At 40.0% G+C, this 20,618-nt stretch overlaps 2 protein-coding genes across 6 annotated transcripts in view; one reads left to right on the plus strand and one right to left on the minus strand.

Moving 5' to 3' along the window:
• Positions 1 to 20,355, minus strand: part of LOC103731666 — a 151,636-nt gene extending 131,281 nt beyond the window's left edge. The window contains exons 1-2 of the mRNA XM_029562035.1: positions 19,788 to 20,355; positions 18,898 to 18,983 (exon numbers count right to left, since the gene is read on the minus strand). Coding sequence (XP_029417895.1) covers positions 18,898 to 18,983; positions 19,788 to 20,355 — 654 coding nt within the window. The remainder of the gene's footprint in view (positions 1 to 18,897; positions 18,984 to 19,787) is intronic.
• The window catches only part of Cnot2 (CCR4-NOT transcription complex subunit 2), a 110,320-nt gene continuing 109,880 nt past the window's right edge, over positions 20,179 to 20,618 (plus strand). For 3 of the 5 annotated variants that reach the window (XM_017797375.2, XM_017797376.2, XM_029562038.1), the window contains exon 1: positions 20,333 to 20,386. Coding sequence is in view for 1 of the 5 variants with exons in the window: in XM_008830035.3 (XP_008828257.1) it covers positions 20,382 to 20,386 (5 nt within the window). In the remaining 4 variants the exon portion in view is untranslated. Of the gene's footprint in view, positions 20,387 to 20,618 lie in introns of all 5 variants that reach the window. The other 2 variants (XM_008830037.3, XM_008830035.3) reach the window with 1 other exon arrangement.

Raw genomic sequence — 20,618 nt, forward strand, 5'->3', positions numbered from 1 at the left:
AAAAAAACCCGCTAAGTTGTTAAGATTCCAGTGACAGTTGTGTCTTCTAATTTCCTCTCTCTTTTAAATTAAGAACTTAAAACTAATACAGAAAAACTTCCAAATAATGCCTTTGTGCTAGACCCCAAGCATACCAGGGCTGGTTCTTGATGCCTGGAATGCTTCTTAACAGATATTCAGTAGTTTATATTTTTTCCTGAAGGTTTCTAGCTAACCATCATATCACAGAGGATTTTCATTTCATTCTCTTTAGTAGTACAATACTCCATATTCGCATTTCTACCCAGGATCCTTGTATCTTTCTCTGCCTTATTATTTTCATGATAATCAGTCACATCTAATGTATCAAAATTCTACCTAATGCCTTTTTTCTTTTTCCTGCCTTACTCTCTCTAAGTTTAAGCTCACAAATCAGGAATTAAGGTCTGTTCTGCTGAGATATTTCCATGTATCAGACAGAAGATTGCTAGAAAGAGGATCATGTGAGGAGATTTCATTCAGTGATCCAGGTTCCCAAGATCTACACTGAGTGGTAAAATACAAGAGAGTAAGCAATTTAGGTATGTTGAAACTTAAGTTCTGTATTTTTAATACTGTGATATTTGTAGTACCTTAACATCTTTTATTCAGGCCTAAAAATTCAAACCAGAAGTTTTCTAAAGACTTAAGTTAATTTGGTTTTCTTAACTGTTGCAAAGTTTTTATCTTCTATAAAAGATTAAATTGAAGTGTTTCTGGCCAAATTCCATTTTTCACATTATAAAAATATGTTAACTAAACAAGCCTGATTAAGTGCATTATGTTTTAACTGACATACTTATGTTTGTATGATAAATGTTATATGGAGTGTCATTTTCTTAATTATCTAAAGATTATTAATGATCAGGCAATGAAGCACTTCTTTGACATAATACTAGGGTTCTTTCATTAAATAATAATTTTTAAGTTAATGATACCAAAAGAATGTTCTATTGAAACCATGACAAATTCAAGCTGATGACAGACTTATAGACAACCTAAAATTGGTTATTAAAATCTGATCCTTTATGTGGGGGAAAAGGTACACATATTCACTCCTGTTAGAAGTGCAAACTGGTGCAACCACTATGGAATTCAGTGTAGATTCTTCAAAAAGCTAGGAATAAATCTACCACATGATTTAGCAATAACACTCTTGGATATATACCCATAGAACTCTATAGCCTACTACAGAGATAGCTATTCATCCATGCTCATTGCTGTTCTATTCACAACAGTCAGGAAACAAAAACAGAATAGATGTCCATCAACTGATGAATGGATAAAGGAAGCACAGTACATTTACACAATGGAATATTATTCAGTTGTTAAGAAAAATGAAATTATTAAATCCATAGGTAAATGGAATGAGAAAGTCATCCTGAGTGAGGTAACCCAGACCTAGAGACAAACATCACATGTTCTCTCATAAGTGGATGCTAGCTTTGAGTCTTTAGAGATGAGTGTTTCAATAGGAAAATCTACAGAGGTCAAGAAACTAATAAGGGGTCAACAGGGGATGGGTAGGCTTCCTGGCATGAAGATAGAATGCAGTGATATAAAAGGAGGAGAAGGAAATAATGAAATATGAAGGGTTCATTGAGGTGGGGAATGGGAGGGTACGACAGAAGGAGGGAGTCTGGGGAAGGCTAAGTAACACTAAAGGCCTTTTGAAAACAAGAACCCTACCACCATTGAAGCGTATTAATGTACATGTATATAAAAGTTTAAATGGAGTTACCATGCGGGGGGGGGTGTGTGTGTGCCACTACCAGATTCCACAGGTTAGCAAATAAAAGGCCCGGTGCCAGGAATGAACTCCCTCCCTTGGAACTGTTGACTGGGAGGGAGGGGAGTCCCAACAGACCCTCAAATAATACTACTGCCATTGCTCTTGGTTAGCCACAAGAACTTGATGGTAACACCCAAATGCTGAAGACATTTCACACCTGAGTTTCAGAATAAACTAGGAGAAATCAAGCTAGTACTAACCTGGAAGCTTCATCTCTACTGGCTAGCTTTCATACTTCTGAAAGGTGCTATGTATGCTACCAGAAGACAAACTAATCATCAGTCTTACCCAGTTGTGAACCCTGACAGCTACAATAACAAGTGAGTGACCTGGCAAGATACATCCACTGGTGAATTGTGGCACATATTTTAAGAGGGTAACCAACAAATTTTGGATTAGCTTTAAGGCCCACTCATACCTGGCACTGTTAGGGTCAAGAACCTGTGACTAGACAGGTCAGGCTATAGGGAATCATCTACTACTATTATTCTGCTAACTGAACACAGTATTAAGCTAATGCTTAAGGACTTACTCCTATACCCATAGAGTAATGCATTTCTCAACTCTCACAGAAACTTCCTCATGCTACAGATGGCAATAAATAGAGACCCAAAACTGGTCAATGTGTAGAGATTAAAAGACTCTCTTTCTAAGGCTCAGGGATCACAGCAGAAGAGGGTGCAGAAAGCTTACAGAAGATAGTGATGGCAGATGACTATAAGGAAACCATGTTATTCAGACAGAAGCAAAGTTGCACATACAAAGTCACAGCATTTGTGACAGTATGCAGCAGACCTATGCATGTTCAAGCCGGACAAAATTCCAGCATGGATGGGGTAGGTGGGCAAGAAGCCCCAGCCCTAAGAATTTAGGGGCAATTGGTTATCTGCTGAGAGAAGGAGAATCATTTTTTTAAGGGTGTGAGGCTGGGTGGATGACCAGGCTCCACAGGATATACACACAACGAAGAGCATTTTGTGATACTAATTCAACCAGATAGGCCTTTAAAAATTAATAATAGGGAACATAAAGTCTTGTGGGGTAAAGGGTTATGTGAGGGTGCAGTTAGGAAAGCAGATTTGAATATGATTAAAATACATTGTATGAATTCTTTAAGATTCACTAAAATATTTAAAATCTCATCCTTTTAATAGAATTAAAATACGAATTTTTTCCTCCTTAGGAATTCTGAATTTATATTTGTGGTTTAACAAAAAAGCAGGAGCTATTTTGTTAACAAAAATAATCTCTGAAATTTTCACATACCTATATAATATAATCAAATCATAACATGCTAAGGTAATTGTATAATTAGAAAATACTTTTGAAAATAAAATTTTAAGAAGCATAGGTTCTTACAGAGCTCTTATACAAGACAAAATTAGGTCTGAAAGTTACATTAATAAACCTCTACCATTTTACTATCACCTTATACTTTTTACATAGTGGTCCCATTTCATGGACATGCAATCTGTGTAGTAGCACAGGCCCCTGTGCATCCTTGTGCTGTAGTATCAGATAAACGTGATAGTTTTAACTTGACTTAGAGAGACCATATATAGAAGTACATTTCCATGGAAAGTATGTAGAGTGAACAGCAACATGGCAGCAAAAAATTCAGGAAAGCTGGAATCCAGTATGAAGTGCTGGATTTCCCCCATACCTGCGGGTGTGAACCAAAGTCCACATGAAGTTTTAGCTCTGCCCAAAGCTCATTATATGGCAATGTCTCTAGTTAGGAAAAACTAAAGGAGCACAGTATCCACAGCTCAGGTTAGTCTGAATCAGATGAATTAGTCTCTTAACTTTATACAGTAATTCTACCCAAATAGAATCTCTAGGGCTTGATAACTTGTGTAGTGCCTATTGCTCCAGGACTAGAATGTTCTCCCTCATCTAATTTCCCTGGACTTGGAGTATTACTGCAGAATGAAAGACTCATCAGTAGGGGTGGACCTCAAATATTAATCTGTGAGTTTTCTTTAAAGACATTTTAGCTATAACTGAATTTTACATGTGATCTAGTTTAGGGTAAACAGTTTATGGTATGTGTAGGTTAGAACCAGGGCATGCTATGTTAAATTACTCAAAGATTAAATCTATCAAATAGTAGTATTCTTGTGAATAATTTTAAAGTGTAATAATCACACTTTATTGTTTCCACTGTTACAATGAACATTAGTGTAGATTATAGGGAAAACTAAATGGAAGTCCTTCTACTGGCTTTTCTTTTGAATCAACAGACTAGGTAGATGTAAAACAAAACCTTTTGTGTTTCTGTAAAAACTGGGTTTGAATCTTATTTCTACCTAATAATCTTCATGATCAACTTTTTATCTAAAAACTGGCAGCTGCCACTTTGGCCATACAGTTTTCCAGGTAGTAGACCCCCTAAGCACCACAGGCAAAGGAGGAATGGTAGAAAGACTGACTCTTGTTTTCTAAATCAGGAAGGCACATTAAATATACTCTAAACAAAGATACTTAAGTTTGAGTAGAGTATAACTTTGCATACTATACTATAGATATTTATTTATAGACATATAAAGGATAGGTTTGAGTTCTGTGAATAGAGTAGAAAAAATACTTTGTGAAAAATCACTGATAAGGCCTGTTTGTCCTTGGAATATATATGTTCTAAATTTGGAAACTAGACACGCAGTACACCAAACTGTCAAGTAAGTAGTATAGACAATAAATTTCAGGCAATGTAGACTCAGCTTAAAAGAGGATTTCATAGGGAAAAGCAAACCAGTCTTTAAATCCCCTCCTTTTTAGTAAACCCAACATATTTTTAAAAAAATATTTTATTATTTTTAGTGTATGAGTTTTATGCCTGCATGTAGGTAAGTGAACCCGTGTTATGCAATGCCTGCAGAGGACAGAAGAGGCTGTCAGATCCCCTGGAACTGCAGTTACGGACAGCTGTTAGCTGCCATGTGGGTGCTGGGATCCGAACCTGGGTCTTCTGCAAGAACAGTCAGTGTTCTTAACCAATAACAGTGGGCATTGATTAGACTTCTGTTCTTGCTTGACAACTTGAAGAGTTATGTTCCTTCATTTTAGCTCCACAGCAGCAAATATGGAAAATAAGGGAGGACAGAGGCAGCTGCTGGTCATTTGTAAACTAAATTGTAAGTTTTTTATCAGACAAATGTGTGCAGTTTTTAGGAAACCTCCTATAGTTTCAAAAGTTGCCCCAAACTACTGTCAAAATTAGTTAGGAACATTGTTTAGTCTGTATAGACCTTGATCTTGAGAATCACTCACCTTTTTTTTCAATATTTTGTTTATTATTTTTATTTTATGTTTATACATGTATTGCCTACATGTAGGTAAGTGCACCCATGTCATACAGTGCCCTTGGAGAACAGAAGAGGCTCTCAGATCCCCTGGAACTAGAGTTATGGACAGTTGTTAGCTGCCATGTGGGTGCTGGGATTCAAACCCGGGTCTTCTGCAAGAACATTCAGTGTTCTTAACCACTGATCCATATCTCCAGCCCCCAACATATTTATTTCATAAAGCATACAAAGTACTTAAGCTAATAAAAGTTAAGATCTTTTCAGTAAAAGATACTCTACAGTTTCAAAGGGTTCTGTTGTTCAACACTGATTTAAAACATAGAAAACAATTAGAAAATGAAAGATAATATAGTTATAATACCTAAGAATACAGTTGTGATTATGTGGTTATTAAAAAATTCCTTTTAAAAAATTAAAAGGCTTTTACTTAACTCTGTAGAATGTAATATGTAGAATAAGGTTTGTCTTCACCCAAATTTTTAATAAAATTAGCAATATCTGGTAGACGGAATAAAGCCAAAATAAGAGAAAAAAATTTAAATACTTGTAGAAGTCCATTTACACCAATAATTCATGCTTGTCGCCTTACAATTTACAGCATGAAGGAATATGCTATTTTCTCCAAGTAATCCTATTTACTTTTCAAAAACATAACTTTAAGAACACTATTTTTACCTGGCTCATTCCTGTAATCCCAGCTCCTGGGAGGCTGAGGCAGAGAACTGTGTTTGTGGCTAGCTACAGATACACAGTGAGTTCCAGGCGAGCCTGTTTGAGAGTGAGCAGAGATCTAGTCTCAAACAACAACCATAAAGACCCATAGTTTATTATGGCTTTATGTGCATGCTTGTGTAAGTTTATAAGGACCACATGTATGTAGAAGCTCATGGACATCAGAAGGCGGTGTTGGGAGTCCCTGGAACTGGAGCTACAGACTGTTATGAGTCACTAAGTGGGTGCTGGGAACTGAACACAGGTCCTCTGCAAGAATAGTAAATCATCTTAATTGCTGAGCCATCTCTCCAGCCCTCCTTTTTGACAAGACTATAGTGTATTTGCTATGTGACTTAAACATTCAAGTATTAAAAAATTGCTAATGTTATTTTCAGTGCCTTTTTTGATGGTAGTTCCTTATAATTTTATGATAAAAAATCAAAAACATTTAAAATTATATGTAAGTATATACAGTGACTAAATCAAAGGCAACAGATTCATATTTTCATGTGGTTATACACAGCAATGCTATATATTTATTCTTTTTATTAGCTAAGAAAAGATGACTTGAAAAGAGATACCAACTTCCTTGGTAGCAGAAATATATACCCATGTACCTTCTCCCCCTTATATCTGTGAGACCTGTTTCATCAGATAAACACTTGATCAACTTCCTTACCTGTTCAGGTACATGCTTAGGCTAACCATATTTAGGCCTACCTTGCTAGCTTGTTTCTTAATGAAGTTTATCCTCTTAGTAATTATAATCTTTTTGTGTGGGTATGGTTTACTTTTTCTGTACAAATTGCACATAACACAATATGTAATTTGTTTATTAAGTGTATTTTCCTGTTAAGAGTGTAATCTTTTGGTCTTATCTCTCTTTTATTCAGTGTTAATATGGCAAAAACCCAGAATATAGGAATTTGTTGAATTAAAATGAATGAGACCAGAAACAACCATCAGTTTCTATGGAGATATAAATGTACATTAACAACGGGCTATTTGTAAAGCCAAGTTAGTTATGTTTCTTGGGTGAGGTTGTTGAGAATATGCAAAAAATATTCTTTAAGGGATACTGAATTAACCTGCCATACAATTGATGCAGCGGTTCCTATAGATCTTTGGCTCAAACAAACCTCCTCAGTTTTCGCTGACAGCTTTAAAATCTAAGCAACTTACCTCCTTGACACACTGTAGGTTTTATCTTGCTTAAATTTTTTACTGTATAATATTATTTGTTTACTGTTTTTAGCTCCACAAAACAGGGTTCTTATCTGCCTTCCGTATTGCTCTATTTTTCTGTGTTTGAAAAAGTGTCTGGCACAGGGCAAAGGTTTGTCAGCATGAACGCACGGGAACTTGTATGCACTCATCTTCATGCTGTTTACCATATAAAAGAATGACCCACATGTTTGTATCCAGATCTGAAGTTGAAAAGCAATTACTTGCTTTATTCACCAATAAAACAAAGTTCTTCATATATCACACTGTACTATATGAGGCTGGTTTGATTTCCTATGTGCTAGTTATTACTGTTAAGTATCAATCAAATTCAATATTCACTTGGTAGATTGAATCTTAAATTATATTTAAATTTTTACATTTATTTATTTAGTGTGCAGGCACTCAAATGTCAAAAGGACAATGTGTGGGAATTGGTTCTCCTTCAACCAGGTGGGCTCCAGGGATCATGCTCAGGTTGCCAGGCTTGGAAGCAAGCAGCTTTACCCACTGAGTACCGGTCAGCTCTTAAATCATGCCTTATTTTTTTCTTTTTTTAGACAATTTCACTTTTATTTTATGTGTAGGAGTGTACTGCCTACATGTATTAAGTACATCCATGTTGTGCAATGCCCGTGGAGGTCAGAAGGCGGCACTGGATTCCCTTGGAACAGGAGTTATGGATGGTTGTTAATTTAAAATACTTTCACTATTTTTCCAGTTATAAACTAAAAAGTTAGATTAGCATACAAAATACTGGGCTTCACTGCGGCCTCTTCACTGTTGTTTCCTTTGTTGTGCATGTTTTCAGTTGCCTGAAATTTAATTTCCCAATTCTTGCTATTTTTTCTTGTGCTGTTGCAATCCTTTCCAGAAAGCCCTTGCCTATATTTTCAAGTGCTTTCTTAATAGTTTCAAAGTTTCACGTCTTACATCTTTTTAAAAAAATATTTGATTATTTTAATTTTGTATAAGTGTATTGCTTGCATGTCGTGCACTGCCCACGAGGTTAGAAGAGGGTGTTGGATTCCCTCTTAACCAGTGCTCTTAACCACTGAGCCATCTCTCCAGCCTCAAGTCTTACATCTTTGATCCATTTTGAATTAATTTTTATAGACGGTAAGAAACAAAGATCTAGTTTCCTTCTTTTTACATGTAGATTTTCAGTTTTCATCATCATTTACTGAAGGGGTTGTCTTTTCTCCAATGGATATTTCTGGAATCTCTGCTGAAAAGAAAAAATCAAGTGGTAGTTGCATTACTTTCTCTCTGAATCTCAGAAAAAAATCATCTTATAAATCTCCCATTTTCATTTATATAGCTATATGTGCCATACATTTGTTTGTGTCTCTGGCTCATGGAAGAGCTCCTAAAAACATTCAGAAGTTCCTGGGAGCTAAGGCAATGTTTTGTTCTATGGGGGTGACTCTTGGTGAACTTCAGAATAGCTTCAGAATGGGAGCTGGTTGCCTCTGGGGAGGTGAGGGGCTAAAGGTTGAGTTGATCAATGATCAATAATGTAATCAAACATGTTCATATTTTGAAGCCTCAATAAAAATCTAGAAACAGTGGGTTCAGAGAGCTCCCAGATAGCTGAGGGTGGCACTCCAGGTCTTGCCCCAGACCTATTCCTATATAGCTCTACCATCTGGCTACTCTTCCACAACCATTTTAATATCTTTCATAATAAATTGGTGAGCCTAGGTGTTCCCTGAGTTCTGTGATCAAAGTTAGTAAATTAATTGAACCTGAGTAGGGGGTCACGGACTCCTGATTTACAGCCTACGCAGAAGGGTAGGTGACAACCCCTGACACTCTGGCATCTGAAGTGAGGAACAGCCTGTGGGACTGAGTCTTCACCCATGGATGTGATGCTATCTCTGGGTCAGAGCTGAATTAGAGGACACTAACCTAGCATGCCCTTTCCTGGGCTTCAGCTGGAGAACCAACTGGTTGATATGTGGAGGAAATAAACCCCTGTATACACTGACTGCCAGAAGTCGTGATCAGGAGTGAGGGAAAAAAAGTTTGGTTTCCTCAACTCTCAGAGACAGAACAGAGGTCTGCCATGTAACTGTGAGCTAGTCATATTTGAATAATGACACATTAAGTCAGAACAGAACACATTAAGAAAACATTCTATTATTCCCCAAACTGGTTATTTTAAAAAACATTTCCATGCTCATATCTGGAAAAAAATTTTAAAAGACGGAGAAATTTTGCAAAAGTTCAGGAAAAATGATGTGAAAATAATGCAAAGCCGTGAAAACTCTCAATTATGACAGTTCCTTATACAATGAACTCTAGGAAGCTAGCCCAATCCTTTTCTTTTGCTTTTCCCTTGTCATCTGGCATTTAAAGCACTGAATATTGCTTGAAATATATAGTGAGCAAATACATATCCTGGCTCTGTGTTTGACAGTGTCACTGTAGCTAACATTTCTCAAAAGACTGAAATTTTAATGAAGATCTTCAAGCAATAATAATACTTTTGTAAATAAACAGTACCCTCAATCTACATGGAAGATGGAGAGCCACAAAGTGATCAATGTGTATAGTGTACATGTTCCCTTTCACTGAAATGATGGCATTAGAGTTGCTGGCCATAGGCTGTCAACAGGATTCAGAATGGTGAATGGCACCAGGTGTGGCAGCATATGCCTTTGCTTCAACACTTGGGAGGCAGAGGCAGCGGATTTCTAAGAGATCAAGGCCAGCATGGTCTACATGGTCAGTTCCAGGCCAGCTAAGCTATAGGGAGATCCTGTCTTAAAAAAAAAAAAAAAAAAACAATCAGGGGCAGAGTGCCTGTTCCAGCCTCCCTCTGACATAGGGGCTGTGTACTCAAGGCATCACCTGAGAGCGCCTGGATCCTACCCCTACATGATGATAAGAGTTATGCAATCTGGGAGTCTTTTAGGTAGACCCACTGAAGGGGTACCCCAATTGCCTCACCCTGTGTCCCTGTTCAGCATGGAAGAAGCCAGAGCGGTCTGCGTCCTGACTCTCTATCGGCAATTTGGGTAACCTCTTCAGAGGATGGTGTGATAAGAATAGGAGGTAGGAATTGGCTAGGGTAAAAAAGACCACAAAGAAAAGTAGCCAGTTTCTTGGCTAAAAGTGAAAATATCATTGGGCCTCTTAGCATCATATTCTGTTCCAAAGGCCAAAAATATCAAAAGTATTTGGGAGCTCTTATCTAATCCCTAGAAGATTTTAGGGTTACTTCTTCAGAGGGGGGAATGTTAAGAGTAGCAAAGAGCCCCATTTAAAAAAAAATAAAGACAAAATAAGAAAGTACACAAAGTTGTCAGAAAAAAAAAGTGATAGGGCAATACGGGAGGTATTGGAGGGGAGGGAGTGGGTGTGGACTTGATCAAAACACCTTATGTGCATGTATGAAATTCTCAATAAAGATTTTTTTAAGTTAAAAAAGAATCACGGGTCTTGTGCATGCTATCACTGTTGCTGTAAATTCATATTAGCAATTTCCCAGAATCCTGGAAGACTCACTGGGGAAATAAGCAAGAGGCCTCAACCTTAGCCAAGGAACTATTGGCAGCCTGATCACTGCTGGGTGAGAGAAAGCTGATCTTCTTTAAGGGAGTGATGTTAGATAGGCTGAACAGGTTCCAGATGAACTCACACTGAGGATCATCTGGGTATAAAAACTTGACAGGCTTAAACATAGAGAATGCATGAAATCCAGTGGGCGGGCTATGGGGGGTGCAGATAAGGGGAGGGGTTGATATGTATTATATGAAATGCACAAAAATTCAATAAAAATATACATTAAAAAAAGAAAAAAGTCAGAATGGAGAATGTCACAAAGCATACGACATACCATGCCTGAACAAAAATACAGTTTCAGTGCTTTGTTTCATGATTTGGCTCAATTTCCAAAAATACAAATAGGAGTTAAACCTGTGGTCCAACAGGATTTTATTAGTCTTACTGAATTTGTCACACAGATTGGATGGGCATGCTAAAATCTTTCTGCTCTTTGTATTTTTTAAGATTTCAGGGTTGAATGATAGAATCCTTAACTTTTTGACTTTTCTTAAACCTTAGCAATTTAAGGCATTCTAGAAATTTAGTGAAACATCTTATTTGAAGACTTGTGATCTTTTCTGTTTAAACTTTTCTGTTTATCATGTGTGTCCTGGTAGATAATTTCCAATTTTAAGTTCTGAGAACTCATTTAACTATTTGTGTTTAACCAATCAGCTAGGGGCTCCTTTTTTAAACAAAGTGATCCTTAATTATTAAAGAAGATACTTTTGATTTCTAAAGCTGATGTTTCTGGTATATACAAATGAATTTTTTTTTGTATCAGATTTTGTTTTCCAGTACAGTAACTGTAAATGGTTAGAAAAAAGCCAATATGCTACAGTTTCTATGAAACCTTTAAGAACTGAACTGTATCTCCTTCCATCAATCTCCCCATCTCATCACATAGCTGTAAGCATTCAGAATATGCTGGTTCAGATGTAGGTTTATTTGCTCATTTTAAACTTATTTCTTGTACTTTACAAAATACTCTAAACATCTATTCCTCAAGGGAAGATTTCACAAACTGTGTGCTAAAAAGTTTATTAGCAATAGAAAATTGGGTAAGCTCATAATTGCTTTGCAGAAAAAATTGCACAGCTCTATGTTTCATCCATGAACAATCTGCAATTTGAACAGTTTCAAAGAATAAAATATAAAGCCCAAAAAGGAATGTGAAAAATTTTAAACATAAAAATAGTTCCTGAGACCAAGAATTATAAAATGAACTCAGCCTCAAGTAGAGGGTATTCAGGCCACCTCTTCCAACCCCAAGATTTTCTTGGGATTATATATAACCTCATAACCATCACTTTGCTTCACTCATTCCTACTGAGAATGTTTTTGCTTTAAGTTTCTCATTAAAAAAACAGGTTAATACTTAGCCATTTCAGAGACCATCACTAATCCTATTACTCTGTAAAGTCCAAATAATTCTTTCATAACCTGCTAGATATACTTATTTTTAAATGAAAGTTAGTTACACATAAGATAGAGAGACTGGTGTTTTGATTGAGAAAAACATCTTAACCATAAACATTCAGCAAAGATGAAATAGTTGAAAAAGTAAAGTTAAAAAGTATTTTGCTGAATCTTGTGTACACAGAGAAATATTTCACTGTGGGGACCTAAAGGCCCCACCTTGCATAGGTCCAAAAGGAAGTTACTGGGGGCACGGCCTGGCTTGCTTTGAAAGTCTGAAGAATACTTCCGCACTGCTGAGGAGTGCATGACCAGCGTGTGACCATCCTTAAGATACACCCTCGGCAGGGAGGGGGGATTTCCAGGTGCCTTTATAAGCTTTGTAATACCTGCAATAAATGAGTCCCTGCCTGACTAGACTCACCGTTGTGTCTGAGCGTCCCCGAGTATTGGGGGCGGCGTGGGCTGGCAAACAGTGTGCTTACTCATCCCCAATCATCACCTCCCTGGGGGGTCACTGGTCTGAACCCCCGGCAACTGGCGCCCAACGTGGGGCTCAAAGGAAGGTGAAAAGAAAAGAAAGAAGGGAAACTGATTGGGGCCGATCGAGAGGTTCAGGGTAAGCAAGACCCTAAATATGGGTAATGCAACTTTTAAGTTTGAAGACCTGGCGCTTAAAGCGCTGAGAGATATGCTTAAAAGCAGGGGATTGGATTTGTCAGATCCCGTAGCTCAAAAGGTTTGGGCAGAGGTGATTCATTTGGCTCCCTGGCTACTTGGGGCTAATGTTTTCACTGGGGATACATGGGAATCATAGGAAGGGTTTGAGGAAGACAAAAATACAACAAAAGTAAAACCAAAAGCGGCCAAAGTAACAAGTATTACCTCTGGCGTGCTCTGGCCAGCTTCAGAGCCTCCCAGGCAGAAAGGCGGGGCAGAGCAGAGTGTATGGGGTTGGCGGCAAAAGCCACCCATCCCACCCGCCTTGAACTAATGCGTAAGCAGGTCAGGGGCCCACGCGAAAGCCGGACGGAACTGGTGCGTCGGCTGCTGGGTGCATTTAAAAAAAAAAAAACAAAAAACCAAAAAACAAAGAAAACCACCTTTGGCGGCATGACAGCTAAAAAGGCCCAGGGGAAGGTGGGTCAGGGAGGGGCCCCACCCCTTCAGTTCCGCAGGTGGCCGGGGAACCACCCCGCCCCCGAGTGCTGCAGCCCCTCCAGCAGCAACATTTGCCAAATCCCGGGCGAGGGATTCCTTAGTAAAGCCTACAATGTTTTCACAGACTGGGGCAGATGTGGAGAATCCAAAAAGCAGCTCACTTCAAGGAACTCATGGCCATTGTTTTCTGACAGTATTCAGACCTGTACGCTCCTTAAAGAGAGAAAAGCCCCTATCTTTTTACATGTGGAACATCTTAGGGGGCACCAAAGATTGCCTGGGCTTTTATCCCAAGGCAATGCAGAGGCAGACAAGACTGGTACCGCCTCTGCAACAGCCAGGGGTAAACGCCAGGGGACTCAAGCCCAATTCCTTGTGGCAAACGGATGTCGCACACTGTGCTCCTTCTAGAAAGCTTAAGTATATTTTTGTGTCCATCAACACATTCTCACACGCCTGTTGGGCTACTGCTCATACAGGAGAGAAGTTTAAACATTCTCAGTCTCATTTTCTCCAGTGCTTTGCTACGTTGGGATTGCCCCCAAAGAATTAAAACCGATAATGGACCATGTTTTGTGAGTAAACTCCTTTTCACAGGAGTTCCCTACAATCCCCAAGGTCAAGCCATTATAGAACACAACCATCAAAACCTAAAAATTCAATTACAAAAACAAAAAGGGGGAATAAGCCCCACCAACAGTTGGGTATGGCCTTATTCACTATTAATGTTCTTAATTTTCAAAAAAATCAGTTGGAATCCCGGTTTCAGAAGCATTAGAGATGACCGGATAAGAGACCTAAGGTATGGGTAAGATGGAAGGACCCCATTACAGGGCAATGGAAGAGACCAGATCCATTGCTAACCATGGGTCAAGGCTTTGGGTGTGTCTACCCTACAGGAGATTCAAACCCCATATAGGTGCCTGCGAAAAACCTTAAGTGGGTAGGCCAGGATCTGACTGACTAGCATGACAGTCCATGGACAATAGTTCATGAGACAAAATTCCTCTCTTTATTTATATCCATCTGAGGTGAAGGACCCAGTTCCTTGGCTTCACTGCCAGTCAGCCTCTCTGACAACTGGCTGATTGGCTCAAAGGTACATGGTCTCAGAAGTATTTCAACCTGTCCTGTGCCATGACTTGCTTTGTTTCGCTTGATAAAGCTTATCTTTAGGTGTCTTTACCAGCTAATTCGGTGACAGATGACCCTTGGCACTGCCACAGCCCACCTCCTCATGATTACGGACTTCCCCAGGACCCCCTCCGGTTGCCCACGCTTGGCTAACTGAGTTAGGCAGAGACTAAGACTGTCATGGGCTGGCGTTACCCACATGGCTGCCCTTAATCATGACACATTTTTAGCCAAAGATGGGTAAGATGTCCCATGACAAGTTCTCCTAAGACAGGACATGCACATGGCCAGGTGCATGATCCAATGATGGGCAAGGATTGATCAGAGGTGACACAACCTAAGACAGGCAAAAATGCATAAGATTAGAGGAAGGAGATAGCCATCTCTCCTCAGGGAGCTTCCTATGAGGTGGGTAACCCGTGAAATAAAGTCAGTCTGGCCTTAAAATAAAAATAAAAAGAGGGATATGTGGGGACCTAAAGGCCCCACCTTGCATAGGTCTGAAAGGAAGTTTACTGGGGGCACAGCCTAGCTTGCTTTGAAAGTCTGAAGAATACTTCCGCACTGCTGAGGAGTGCATGATCAGCACGTGACCATCCTTAAGATACACCCTCGGCAGGGAAGGGGGATTTCCAGGTGCCTTTATAAGCTTTGTAACACCTGCAATAAATGAGTCCCTGCCTGACTAGACTCCCCGTTGCATCTGAGCATCCCCGAGTATTGGGGGTGGCGTGGGCTGGTGAACGGCGTGCTTACTCATCCCCAATCATCACCTCCCTGGGGGTCGCTGGTTTGAAGCCCCCGGCATTTCACTGTATGAAATTGATCTGGATGGGTAAAATATAGAGGTAACTTATAATTTTAGTTATTTTGGCAGAATAAATAATAATGTCTTGTGATAAACATGAGTATGGCATAATATGTAACCACAAACTATTCTACAGTGACCCCACCACCCTTTGGTGCTAACTAAACCACGGGAATGGATGAAATCGCAATTCATTTTAAAACACCTGTATCAAGTCTTTTGCCTGGCATTTACAACACTCTAAAATGCTACCAGCTCCGATTCTGGTCACTAGTTCAGTTAGCTCTGCCCTCTGTTATGGACTGAACCATGCCATCTCTGCACATTCTAATCTTCATTACCTTGGAATGTGAGTGTACTGAAAACAGCCCATAAAGATGTAATTAAGGTCAAATGAGGTCATATGGGTGAATCATGGTCTCAAATTACTGGTGTCTCTTAAGAGCTAGTACACAGTTAAATGTCTTCAAAACCATGTGAGGACACTTGAAGACAACCATTTAGCAGCCAAGAAGACAGGTCCTCAGAAGAAACCATCACTGTCAACACTTTGATCTTGAACATCTAGCCTCAACTGTGAGAACTAGTTTAGTCATCTAGCCTGTAAACTTTGCAAATGCAAACTACTTGTCTTTGTACCTGTAACTCTCTTCACCAAAAATGTCTCTTCCTTTTAATTTTATCTATCCAATCTACATGTCATTCAACATGAAACTCAAATTGGCCACTTAACGAAGCTATCTCACACACCCCTCAACATTTTTCTTCTGAACTAGAAGTTACAGTTTGTAAAACAGATTTTAACATTTCCATGTAACTGTAAGGATGTCATTTATAGGTCAAAGTGCTTCAAACAGTACTTATTTTGTACTTGTGTCTGTGAATTCTGTTGTTACTATTGCTATTTCCTAAATCTATTTTTTCTAATCAAATAATTTTTCCTAATGGAACGGGATTTGCATTTTCATTTTTGCAGGTGATAAGGCACTGATAAAACTTCATGTGGTGGATAAATCATCTAGGACATGCAAGGAGGGAGCTAAATCTGGTGGTAGTTTGGTAGACAAAAATGTCAGGGTTTGTTTTTCCCCTTAAACCTTTTACAAAAGTTCTGGTAGAGGAGAGCATGTGAGAACAGCTGTAGGAGTGAAAACATATGGGTGAGTCCTAGACATATTTAGAAATAAAATATACCAGAACTGCTGCTTAGTTGTGGGGATAGGGAAGGATAATAGGTCTCAGGTTTGGCAACCAGGTATGTGGGGCTATTCCCTAGAATGAACCAGTATTTCTTTAAGCATAAAAGCAGCCTCTAATTGATCTTTAAAAAAAAAAAAAAACAAACAAACCCAAAACCTTAGTCTACGAGAATATTAAGAACCATAATAGTTAACTTTGCAAGATTAACAACCTTATGTGCTATTACCCTTGTGGAAGGTCATGTGGAAGAATAAATGTGAAGGGGAGTGATCTCAGCAAGGTGGCCAAGGAAAGCCTGTCAAGAGACAATATTTAATACCTGAAGGTTGAGAACGAATCTGCCTCAAATCTTAGAATAGGGGGTAGGGGGTTGGGAAAGCATGAGCAAAGGTCCTGAGATGGAATATTAGGTTGAAAATAAAAGATGCCCACAAGTAGGTGCAGCCAAGTTGGATTTTTTTTTTTTTTTTTTTTTTTTTTTGAGACTGGATCTCACTACGTAACCTAGGGTGACAATATACTCATTCTATAGCTCAGGCTACCCTCAAACTCTGTGACCCTTCTGACTCAGCTTCCCAAGTATTGGGATTATAGGTATGTGACACAATGCCTAGCTTCAAACAGTGATAAGAAAAAGGGTTACTTTTTTTCATGTTAAAAATCTGAAGGGATTCAAGGATGATAATCATGTTTTGACTCACACAATCTGGGTGGGTCCACTTTCTACTAGTTTAAGGTTTTGCCAATCTCTAGGATGAAGAACTTACATGTGCCTCAAATTGGCAGTTAAAGGTTTTAGGCCATTTGTAGCTCAAAATACAGGGAGAAGCAGCAAGGAATGAAGGGCATACCTGGTTTTTATTGGAGTGGGTCTTAGGAAGAGCAGCACGTAAGGCCTGTATGACAGGGGACTGGATTATATCCACTAGCCAGTACTATCACATGGCTACTGGGGAGGCTAGAAAGTTTTTATGCTGGGCAGCCTAGTGTCCGGAGCTATCATTCTGAAAAAGACAGAGGAATTCTGGGGACTAACAGTCTCTGCTGTAGACTGGAAAGAGTATGGCATATGACAGGAAGAGGAGGCAGTAGGAAGGGTGAAAACAAGATGAAAAACAGGCAGGAGCCAGATTATGCCAGCTTGAACAACCATGTTAAGTGATTTGGGTACAGGGAACTGACTGGATGGTATTAACTGAGAACCGTAACTGAACACATCTGAAGTGCTTGTTCTAGGTGGTAGATGATGGCTGAGAGGGGCAAGAGCAGGCAGCATAGATACTGCCATGATCTAGAGAGGGATGCATAGCCCAGCAGGGTAGCCGTGTAGAGTTGATGAACTCCACAGAGTGGCTGAACTCAGAATACAGAATACATCTGTAAAGAGTTCATGGTATTGGCTGATAAGATGGACACAGACTGTGAGGAGGAACCACAGATATCCAATGTTATGCCTGAGCAGGTAAACAGCAGTACTATTTAGGGAGCCCAGGAAGACTAGGGGAGGAAAGAGCAAAATGGGGGATGAGTGAAGAGTCAGATGCTATTTTCTAGACACACTCCACTTGAAATGTTGTCCTTTTTATTTCTTGCCATGCTAACATGTCACTATTATACCCACTTTTAATTTTAAAGAAAGGCCTTTTTCTTCTACAATTATGTACACACTCATTCTTTCCTTAAGGTATTTTCCTCAGTTCAAGCTTAGAATTTTTCTGTGAGATGCACAAAACTTAACACATATTTCAAAGCCACAAACTCATTAGTATAAGCTTTTTCAATAATAATAGCAACATTTAAGTCTCCCCCTCCCAAACCCCAGCAAATGGGCATATTTGATCATTTGCAGGACAGGTCTTGCTATGTAGTCCAGGCTGGACTCCAACTCATGGAGAACTTCCTGCCTCAGTCTCCAGAGTGGTAGGATTAAGGAACTTGGCTTTGAAGATGAAGTTTTCCATGTAATAGGACACTTTAACATTTTATTGTTTGCAGGAAAGCTATCAACATAAGCCCTTAACATATGCTAACTCATCTAATACCTACTAAATATATTTTACAAATTTATGATAGATTTGATGTTACAGAAGTTAAAAACTTAAGTTCATTCAAAGCAAATCGTGTTCTTATGAAGACAACATTATCAGTGTATTTTTTTTTCCTAACACTCCTTTTCCACACATTTCTTTAAGAAAATTGTGTTCTGTCTTTCCTAGTAAAAACCAAGGGTAATACAGCTCTTAAATCAGACCTTTGCCCACTGGGAGCAATTCTTCAAATTTTAATTAAAAACTATGCTTTTAAAGTAAATATGGATAATAAAGTCTTAAAATTTTTCTGTATCTGTCAGAGTTAGATCAGAATACTTAACAGTATTACTATACACATATTAAGTGTATCCCCTTTTATTTCATCCTATGCTTCAAATCATTAAGTTGTAATTAAAAATTAAGAGCCAGATTAAGGTGTTCAACAATGCATTTGTACGCACATTCATTCAGATACATATACATATGCCTAGAGGCATATCCAGTCTTCTATTGTGCTACCTTATGGCAGTAGATGTTTACCTGAAAGGAATAGAAAGCAGAAGAGGCAGGAAGGAACTGTTGTGGGAGGGGACAAACAGGATAGTGTTGTTCCTCTTTGAATTTTCCTGAAGAAAACAAAAAGAAAAACAAAAAACCACCCCATTACCACAACGAGTTAGACTGTTTAACAACATGAATAATGAGGCAAAACATTTTCTACTGAGTACAGCTATACCTTAATAAATTTACGTATCTGCTGATATGTCAAAATACCTTACCTATAAAAGCACAAAGTTAATGTTTATTACACAGTAAACTTATTTTTCTTCTTGTTTTTGGTCATGATAAATTTAAACTATACTATAGTGATTTTTTTTTTCTGATGGGGGATTACTTTATAAAAGATACAACCAAGGAGAACAGAAATTTTATTTACTACAAATTAATAAATTTACATTAAAATTCTTATCACTCAGAAAGGATTAACAATACTCATGAAACTATTTTACAACACCAAGCATATGCTTTCTTTTACGTAAAAGGTTTAGTAATGATAAAAAAAAAAAGTAGTTTATGGCTATAGAAGGGAATAAAGGGAGATTTGTCATACTGCAAAGAAAACAAAATTTCACTTTCAGTGACAGCTACTGTTTTGGAATACAGACTCCCCAGCCTCAAGTTTCCAACACAGATATTAGAATTTGAAACGGTCCTGTATATGGGCGAGAACGAAGGTTTGCAAAGGGCGTGGGGAATGGAACAACATACAAGTCAGGTAAACTTAGCCCAGCTGGAATAAGTACTCAGAGCAGTGCTTTTAAAAACATGCCTGCGTTACTTCCTCTCAGCAGGTTTGGACCGCAGAAAACGACAAAGGAGGAAGAGCGAGCGAGCGAGCAGACGCTCTGCTTTCGGCAGAGGGAACTCACTACTCGGGAGGTACTGCGATGCGCCAGGGGTCTCGGAAGTGCGCGGCCGGCGGGCGGCTCCAGAGGGAGCAGAACGCAGCCAGCAGGTCCGCTGCAGGTGGAGGCCGTGGGGCCCGCGGCGAGGACGCGCGGAGGCGGGGTGTCCCACACAAACACAAACACGCTGGGCGTCCCCAGGTGGGCGGACCCACGCGGCCTCTCCATCCCGTCCCGTACTCGACGCCCGACTCCGACCCAGACCCGCTCCGACTCGACGCCAGAGTCCGGGGAGGACCTGCAGAGGCCCCGCTCTCCATAACGGCCTCATCGCAGCGCCGCGCCTCCCCGGAAGCCGGCGGGACGCACGGTGGAGCCCTGGGAGGGCGCCCCGGTGCGCCGCGCTCGTCCTCACCGTCGACCGACGCGCGAGAAGCGCTGCACCCACCCCTGGCCGCGTCCGCCAGGCGAGCGCTTCTCCCCACCTTCCGCCGCAGCCGCCTCGAGCGAAGCCGGAGCGACGGGGGTCACGGCGGGGGTCAGAGGGTAAAGGTCTTGCTCCCAGCAGCCTCCGCGGTGGATACGTCGCCATCTTGGATCCGCGGGACAAGAAAATTCATGCGGTGAGTTTTTGGCAAATTTTCGGAAGTCTGGCAGCGGGGCGCGCGGCGGGGGAGGCGGATTCAGGGTTCCCGCAAGGCGGGGGAATGCCTCGGGGCCAGTCCGGTCGTGCCCGGGGTCCGCGGGTAGCGTCCCGGCCCGCCGCTTCCCGTTGCTTTTGTCTCGGCTCCAATCGAGAGAGGGAGAGCGGAGCGGGCGGGGAGGGGGGTGGCGGTGCTGGAGGAGGGAGGGGGG

This window comes from Nannospalax galili, unplaced genomic scaffold (assembly GCF_000622305.1).
Source record: "Nannospalax galili isolate Female #2095 unplaced genomic scaffold, S.galili_v1.0 scaffold74, whole genome shotgun sequence".
NCBI lineage: Eukaryota > Metazoa > Chordata > Mammalia > Rodentia > Spalacidae > Nannospalax > Nannospalax galili.